The sequence below is a fragment of the Triticum dicoccoides genome, chromosome 6A, assembly GCF_002162155.2.
Source record: "Triticum dicoccoides isolate Atlit2015 ecotype Zavitan chromosome 6A, WEW_v2.0, whole genome shotgun sequence".
NCBI classification, from domain to species: domain Eukaryota; kingdom Viridiplantae; phylum Streptophyta; class Magnoliopsida; order Poales; family Poaceae; genus Triticum; species Triticum dicoccoides.
In genome coordinates, this window is record NC_041390.1 from 429,756,159 (window position 1) to 429,765,082 (window position 8,924).

The 8,924-nt window shown below is 52.7% G+C and overlaps 1 protein-coding gene across 1 annotated transcript in view; it reads left to right on the plus strand.

The window, feature by feature from the left end:
* Nucleotides 1-507: 507 nt before the first annotated feature.
* LOC119317126 (protease 2-like) overlaps nucleotides 508-8,924 on the plus strand; it is a 22,132-nt gene continuing 13,715 nt past the window's right edge. Inside the window, exons 1-3 of the mRNA XM_037591528.1 lie at nucleotides 508-804; nucleotides 1,336-1,616; nucleotides 1,733-1,927. Of these exons, the coding sequence (XP_037447425.1) occupies nucleotides 639-804; nucleotides 1,336-1,616; nucleotides 1,733-1,927 (642 nt within the window). The 5' untranslated portion in view covers nucleotides 508-638. The remainder of the gene's footprint in view (nucleotides 805-1,335; nucleotides 1,617-1,732; nucleotides 1,928-8,924) is intronic.

The following is an 8,924-nucleotide window of genomic DNA, read 5'->3' on the forward strand; positions in this document are numbered from 1 at the left end:
TTTTTCAGTGGAACTACTACGCCCTCTAACGCTTGCTGATATCAAAGGTTTATTGTCGGCCTTGAGCGCTCCATTGCCGACCGTTTTGGCTGAAAAGTGACCCTCTAAAGCTCTCGTCTTCTTCCATTCCACACGACCAAGGTGTCAAAAGGGAGGCAATTCAACAATAACATAGCGTAAGTTTCTTTTTTCTTTTGTAAGCGCTGACATGTCTTCATGTCAGATGGTAGGGTCCTCTTTACCCCAAAAAGAATGGTAGAGTCCCCGATAATGAAGATTTGGTTAGTTGTTGAAGCCAAAAAAAAGATGCACTGGATCACACTCCATAGCTCAAACCCATGTTATTTTTCTAAAGTTTATGTGCTGAGTTTTCTTTAGAGGGATCTTTGGATCAGCTGCACTGAATTGCAAAATGAATCCACCTTCTGTTTTTGCAGAATGAATCTATCTTTCAGTTTTGTTTTAAAAAAAGAGAGCCGTTTCTTGCATGGTCAACGGGCAAAGCAGTCGAACACGGACCGACAGACTCGAGCTGCTTCACACTGATCCAACCCCACCGGGCCTCTCCCGCCGCCGCGCTCTCTCGCCGGCAGCCCCTACGCCAACTCGTCCTCGAATCGTGCGCCTCCGCATCTGCGATGGCCTCCATGCCGCCGGTGGCAAGGAAGGTGCCGCACGAGCTGGCGGAGCATGGCGACGTCCGCGTCGACTGCTACTACTGGCTCCGCGACTACTCCCGCTCCGATCCCGCCGTCCTCGCCCACCTCCGCGCCGAGAACGACTACACGGCCGCCCTCATGTCTGGTGAGAGCCTATGTGCCATTGCGGAGCTTCTGCTCGGTACCATCCGATTGGATTGGATAGTTCAATCAAGTGAGAATCTTCCTGCTGAGGTCGATTTGAGCGAACCGCTTTTAGTGTGTCTGCACCAACAAATTAATTAATTAGGCTCCACCATATTCTCTAGTAATTTGTCATGATATTTGTGGTATACATTCGATTTGGTTCTTGTTGGTGCCTAGTAGATCGACCTGCCTTATGTTGTTCTATCGGCGGAATTTAAATCTTGGATTGTCATCCTGTGCAGCTTGATTGCTAGTGGAATTGGAATGTTTGTGCCGTGGCATTGGTTGCCATGTTATAGGGGTACGATGCAGTCATATAATTTGATCGCTAGTGGTAGTGGAGACTGATGACAAATGCATTCTGAACTGAAGGGGGAGTTTAATGCTGTACTTGAGACCAGACCTTTTTTTCTTCTAAATATGTATTAACACCTTATAAGTTATCTAGTATTATACTCTTCTTTTATATCTTATATTTCCCTTCTTCTAGATGTCAAACACATCGAGGATGAAATATTTGCTGAAATTCGAGGAAGAATCAAGGAAGATGATACAGATGTGCCTGTTCGCAGAGGGCAGTATTACTACTATGAAAGAACATTGTCTGGCAAGGAGTATGTACAACACTGCAGGCGTCTTGTACCAACAGATGGCCATATTACAGTCTTCGATGCAATGCCCGTAGGACTTGATGCCCCTGATGAGCATATTGTCTTGGATGAGAATGTAAAGTCTGAGGGCCATGATTATTACAGCATCGGGGCTTTCAAGGTATAATTTTGGTTTCCCTTGCTCCATGTATTTGTGCGAATGTGTGCTCCTTGATTCCTTGTGTACGTGTCTCTTCAATGTTCTCATATTTAGGTGAATCTGAATATTCGTTTCAGGTCAGTCCCAGCGGTAGGCTAGTTGCTTATGGAGAAGATACTAACGGTGACGAAGCCTACACGCTTTATGTCATTGATGCGGAGAGTGGAGAATATGTTGGGCAACCACTTAAAGGAGTTACTTCTGACATTGAGTGGGCTGGTGATGATTACCTTGTTTACATTACAATGGACAGCCTTCATCGACCAGATAAAGTATGTGAACTATCCTTCTTACTTCTACATGAAATGTGTCCTGGCTCGTGCTCACGAGGTTTATAGACGCATGAGAGAAAAGTAAATATTGATGTTTCATCATGTAAGTAGCTCAAATTCATGGAAAAAAGTAGCGGAATTTCTCTCTGTCATCGTTGTTCTCAAGCTATTATGGCACTGTGCAATGTGGTCTTCCCTGCATGCCCAAATTTTTGCTCTTATTTTCTTGGGAACGAAAATGTTACTTCTTGATTTGTAGTTTAACAGAATGGTGGCGACATGTTCAGATTAATCACTCATTCTTGACTCCTAAGGTGATAGCTGACTGAAAATTACTATATCAAGTTGTAAACTTGTAATCCTTTTTTATTTAAGAATGTGCAAGAGCTTTGCATGCCATTTTGTTAAGATCGAAAGGCAGTCAATTAGAAGAGGTTTTAGAACACATTGAGCAGCCAAACACTAGCCACTCCAGCTGAGAGCAACTACACTGATTACTCACGGTAGCCAGCCGGCAGCTGCACCTTCTTCTACATAACGAAGTCCTCCCTAACTCGTGAGGTCACTCTACCTCGCAGCAGCCACGCGTCGGCCTCTCGTGTCACACAGAAGTGCCCCCTGCGGGACCCCTACCAAGGGTACCCCCTAAATAGTTGCTCCCTAAAACATGTTATATAATGGATTATCTCTTAGTGTTATCTTTAGTATTTAGGGTTTTTATCATTTATGCCACTAGTTGTGTTACTCAATTTTGCCACTAGAAGTTTCAACTGCTAAAAAATGCCATCACTCCATTAGGTGCATGCTAAAAAATGCCACTAGGCACCATTACTGTCAGCTCAAAGCCTGTTTACCATGTTACATGACCAAAATACCCATGGACTAACATGTCTGCTCTCCCTCTATCTCATTACGATAAAGTGTGGGTCCCACTCGAGCCCCAACAATGTTCTTACTTTCCTCTAAAATAATTCACTTCTTACTCCTGACAAGTGGGGCCCACACTTATCATTGTGTGATAGAGAGAACTGAAAGGCGCACCTCATGAACAAAGCCGGCCGCCTTGTGCTCGTGAAAGTCGTCCTCAGCGCGATCCCGATCCATCAACTACTCGTGCTAACGCCCCTATGGAGACCATCAGGGCACTCGAGAAGATCCAGCGTGGCTTCCTCTGGGTTGGACGCGTTGCGGCAAATGGCGGACACTGCCACGTCAATTGGCAACGCATTGCCCGCCCGATCTCCCTAGGTGGCCTTGGCGTGCACGACCTCACGCGTACCAGCCTCGCGCTGTGCACGCGGTGGCTCTGCTTTAGCCGTACGGACACCAACAGAGCATGGGCAGGCCTCGACCTGCAATTCTCCGCCGAAGAACGCGCTTTCTTCTTCGCCTCCACCACCATGCATGTCGGAGATGGCACGCAGGCTCTATTCTGGGAAGATCGCTGGATTGGCGGGCGCTCTATCCGCGAGATCACCCCTGATAGGAACCAATTCCCTACCAGGGCGTGCTCTCAGGTTGTAGGGGTGGAAGGGCAGTTGGCGAGGCGAGGGGCGCGTGCGGCGGCGCTGGGGCGCCATGATCGAGCGCGGGATAGGGAGGCGCAGGGGCGGCTAGGGTTTAGGGGTCTCGGCTCCTGAAGGGAGCCGAGCAATAAAGATTACTTATTGCTTGTCTCCAAAACGAGTCATTACAGGTGTTTATATAATCCTTCTATGCGCTAATAAAAATAACGATAAGTTGGGCCAAGCCCCTAACTGCCTGCGCCATTGGTGGGCCTCCTCCGACTATAGTGTACGCCGATCATAACATCTCTCCCCGCCTGCGCAAACAGCTCGTCCTCGAGCTGGAAGTCAGGAAAATGCTGATGGAACTCCTCGAGCTGCTCCCTAGTGGCGTCCTCCGCCGGCAGGCCTTGCCACTGGATCAACAGGCGCCAAACACCTCGGCTCTGCTGGCCCTTCAACACCCGCTCTGGCCCCGGAAGAAGACGACCCTCGGAGGTCGGGGGAAGAGTCGGTGCGGTCGGCGGTGGTTCGCCGCGGAAGGGCTTCAACAAGCCCACATGGAAGACATCGTGGATGCGGGCGCCGGGCGGCAGCTGAAGGCGGTAGGCGACGTTGCCGATGCGTCCCAACACTGGAAACGGCCCGGCGTAGCGAGGACCCAGCTTGCACTTGGCGCGAGGATCCAGGGACTGCGTGGTGCGATGGAGGAACCGCAGCCACACCCAGTCACCCACCGCAAACTCCGCCTCGTGGTGGTGGGCATCGTAGTATTTCTTGGACTGCTGCTGGGCCTGGAGAAGACGCTGGCGCACCTCGGCAAGGATTTCATCCCTGCTGCAAAGAAGGTCACCCGCCGCCTCAGTCCGGGCCGTCCTGGGTTGAAACGGCAAGATGGGTGGTGGAGGGCGACCGTAGACCACCTCGAAGGGTGTGGCACACAGGGCGGAGTGGTAGGAGGTGTTGTAGCAGTACTCCGCCCAAGCGAGCCAGTCCACCCAAGCACGTGGACGATCACCTATAACACAGCGTAAATACATAGCAATCACCTTGTTGACCACCTCGGATTGGCCGTCGGTCTGTGGGTGGAAGGCCGTACTCAGGTGCAATTTGACGCCCGCCATCCGAAAAAGATCGCGCCAGACATGGCCGGTGAACACCTAGTCGCGGTCGCTGATGATCGAGGAGGGAAACCCGTGGAGGCGGATGATGCCGTCGAAGAAGGCACGCATGACGGAGGTGGCGATGTAGGGGTGGCCGAGCGCGGTGAAGTGCACGTACTTGGAGAAGCGGTTGGCCACCATAAGAATAACGGACTTGCCGCCCACCTTGGGAAGGCCTCGATAAAGTCCATGGAGATGCCGGCCCAAACCTGAGAGGGCACCTCAAGGGACTGTAGCAGTCCCGCGGGCTGCGGGGTCTCCGTCTTGTTGCGCTGGCACGTCACGCAAGACCGGACCCAGTCTCGGACCAGCGCACGGTCGCCAGGGATGTAGAAATCTGCTCGGAGGTGGTGGAGGGTCTTCTGCACACCCTCGTGGCCGGCCGAGTGGGCCAGCAACATGATCTGGTGGCGGAGATCGCTGTGATCCGGCACGAAGAGACGCCGCCCGTGCAGGAGTAAGCCATTGTCCAGGCGCCACGGCTACTGCAACTCGCCCGCCTCGAGGCACCGACAGAGGTGCTGCGCATCCGCAGAGGTCGCCGTGCCCTGGCGGATGTCGTCGATGAAAGCGAACGAGGGTCCCGAGCGGGTGCAAAGGACTGCCCCCTCGGTGTCGGCGGCGCCCATGTCGTGGTCGGTGTCGCGGCGGGACAGTGCGTCCGCCACGGTGTTGAGGCGACCCGGCCGGTACTCGACGGTGAAGTCGAACCCGAAAAGCTTGCTGATCCATTGGTGCTGCGGAACGGTGGACAAGCGCTGGTCCAATAGAAGCTTGAGGCTGTAGTGATCCGTGTGAATAAGGAACGGCCGCCCCCATAAATACGGCCGCCAATGGCGCACAGCCTGCACCAAGCCGATGAGCTCCCTCTCATCGGCCGCGAGCTTGTGATGGTGTAGGACCGAAAGTATGTCTAGAGGGGGGAGGTGATTAGACTACTTGACCAAATAAAAATCTAGCATTTTCCCAATTTTAAGTCTTGGCACATTTTAGCAACTTATCACAAGTCAAGCAATCAACCTACACATGCAAATCTAAGAGTATAATAGCGGAATGTAAATCATTGCATATGAAGGTAAAGGGGAGGAGTTTGGAGGGAGCAAACGCAATGTAGACACGAAGATTTTTGGCGTGGTTCCGATAGGTAGTGCTATCGTACATCCACATTGATGAAGACTTCAACCCACGAAGGGCAACGGTTGCGCGAGTCCACGGAGGGCTCCACTCACGAAGGGTCTACGAAGAAGTAACCTCGTCTATCCCATCATGGCCATCGCCCACGAAGGACTTGCCTCACTTGGGTAGATCTTCGCGAAGTAGGCGATCTCCTTGCCCTTACAAACTCCTTTGTTCAACTCCACAATCTTGACGGAGGCTCCCAAGTGACACCTAACCAATCTAGGATACACCACTCTCCAAAAGGTAATAGATGGTGTGTTGATGATGAACTCCTTGCTCTTGTGCTTCAAATGATAGTCTCCCCAACACTCAACTCTCTCTCATAGATTTGGATTTGGTGGAAAGATGATTTGAGTGGAAAGCAACTTGGGGAAGGCTAGAAGAGATCAAGGTTCTTGTGGTTGGATTGGAATATCTTGGTCTCAACACATAAGTAGGTGGTTCTCTCTCAGAAAATGAATGGTGGAAGTGTAGGCACGTTCTGATGGCTCTCTCCACGAATGGAGGATGGGTGGAGGGGTATATATAGCCTCCACACAAAATCTAACCGTTACACACAATTAACCAAACTTGGTGGGACTGAATAGTTAAACTCGGTCAGACCGATTTAGTTCAAAATGTGAACGTTAGGATTTCCGGTGGGACCGACATGTCAACTCGGTGTGACCGATTTCATTAGGGTTAGGGCATATCATAATCTCGGTGAGACCGACCACATGAACTCGGTGAGACCAATTTCTGTAATAGGCAAACAGAGAGTTGGTTAGGCAAACTCGGTGAGACCGATCGCTCATTTCGATGAGACCGAAACATTACGAAAAGGAAACAGAGAGTTTGCATTGCGAACTTGGTGGGACCGATCGCTCATCTCGGTTAGACCGAAACATTACGAAGGGAAACAGAGAGTTTGCAATCCCATCTCGGTGAGACTGAGATCCCTATCGGTGAGACCGAACTGATTAGGGTTTCTGGCTATGGCTATGTCAAATGAACTCGGTGGTGCCGGATAGATCAAATCGGTGGGGCTGAGTTTGACTTTTGGTTTGGGACATATGTGGATATGAGAAAGTGGTTGAGAGCTTTTGGAGCATATCACTAAGCATTTTGAGCAAGCAAGCCATTAAGCAACACCTCATCCCCTTTTAATAGTATTGGCTTTTCCTATGGACTCAATGTGATCTTGGATCACTAAAATGAAAATGTAGAGTCTTGAGCTTGAGCCAATATGTGTCCTTAGCATTTTGAGGGGTCCACATCTCTAGTCCATGCCATGCCAATCATTGAACTTTCTGAAATGATCATCTTGAAAGAGTATTAGTTCAATGGGCTATATGTTGTTAAGAATTACCAAAATCACCCAGGGATTAATTGCACTTTCAGATGGCGCGTGGCGAAAGGCCTGCTGAAAACGCGAGCGGTCCGGCGCCCTGATGAAGGACAGCGCCAAACCCCACGCCCGAGGCGTCGCAGTCCACCATGAACGGCTTGTCGATGTCAGGCATCTGGAGGACCGCCCCCGTCGTGAGAGCCTGCTTGAGTGTCTGGAACGCCTCGGTCGCCTCAGTATCCCAGGAGAAGGCGTCGCGGCACAACAGTCGAGTGAGCGGTGTTGCGATAAGGCCGAACTCCCAGATGAACTTCCGGTAATAGCCTGCAAGGCCCAGAAAACCCTGGAGGACCTGCGGCGAGTGCGGCGTTGGCCAAACCGGGACCACCGCGACCTTATCAGCATCCATGGCGACTCCCTCCGCCGAGATGACGTGGCGAGATACGCAACGGACGTCGTGCCGAACGAGCACTTCGAGCGCTTGAGGTGCAGATGGTGCGCTTGAAGCTTGTTGAAGACGATGGCCACGTGTTGTAGGTGCTCCGCCCATGACGAGCTGTAGATGAGTATGTCTTCGAAGGAAACGAGCACAAACCGCCGCAAGTAGGGGCGGAGGATGTCGTTCATCAACGCCTGAAATGTCGCCGGGGCATTGAAGAGGCCGAAGGGCATCACCAAGAACTCGAAGTGGTCGTGATGTGTGCGAAAGGCCGTCTTAGTGACATCGTCCGGGTGCATCCGCACCTGGTGGTAGCCTGAACGGAGGTCGAGCTTGGTGAAGAAGCGGGCCCCGTGTAGCTCGTCCAGGAGTTCATCAACGATGGGGATGGGGAATTTGTCCTTGGACGTCTTGGCGTTAAGAGCACGGTAGTCGATGCAGAAGCGCCACGAGTCGTCGGCCTTGCGCACAAGGAGCACCAGCGCGGAGAATGGCGATGTAGTGATCCGGATGATGCCCTGGGCGAGCATGACCGCGCACTGCCGCTCCACCTCATCCTTCTGCAGCTAGGGGTAGCGGTACGGTCGCACGGTGACGGGGGCTTTGCCCGGTAGCAGGTGAATGTGGTGGTCGTAGGGTCTGGCGGGTGGGAGGCCCTATGGCTCGTCAAAGAGGTCGATGTGCTGCTGCAATAGGCTAGCCAACAGGGGATGCTCGGGGTCGATGGTGGTCGTCGTCAGCTGGGGCTGGGCCACCGCGGGGTCGGCGCCACCCACGCCCTCCCACCGGACGCGGTGACCCAGGCGCCAAAAGATCATCGTCATAGCGTCGAAATCCCATAGGATGGGATCCAGGGTCCACAAAAAGTCTATGCCGAGGATGAAGTCGAAGCAGCCCAAGTCAATGCCGACGCATGTGATGGTGAAGTGCTCTTCGCCAATGATGATGGGGACATGCCGAGCAATTCCCTGGCAGGGTAGGCGATCACTGTTGGCCACGGTAACTCGGAGCTGCTCCGTGCTAGTCGGTTACAGTGCCAGGCGGCGCATGGTGGACCTAGGCAGGAAGTTATGGGTGGAGCCCGTATCCAGCAGGGTGAGGAAACGCTCCCGTTGATCGTCACCGGCAGCAGCATAGTCTTGTCCGCCCGTATACCCGCGAGGGCATGGAGGGAGACCACGAGGCGAGGGCGTTCGCCTGGGCGGGCCTCGGGGCGACCTCTGCGTCAAACAGGGCGGGCATGTCGCCGAGCATGGCGGCGCCAGCGTCCTCCTCGATGTAGTCCGCAGCCTCCAAGTAGAAGAGTCGCGGGTAGACGTGGCCCGAAACGTAGGGCTCGTCACAATTGTAGCATAGCCCCTGACGACGGCGCTCGAGCTGCTCG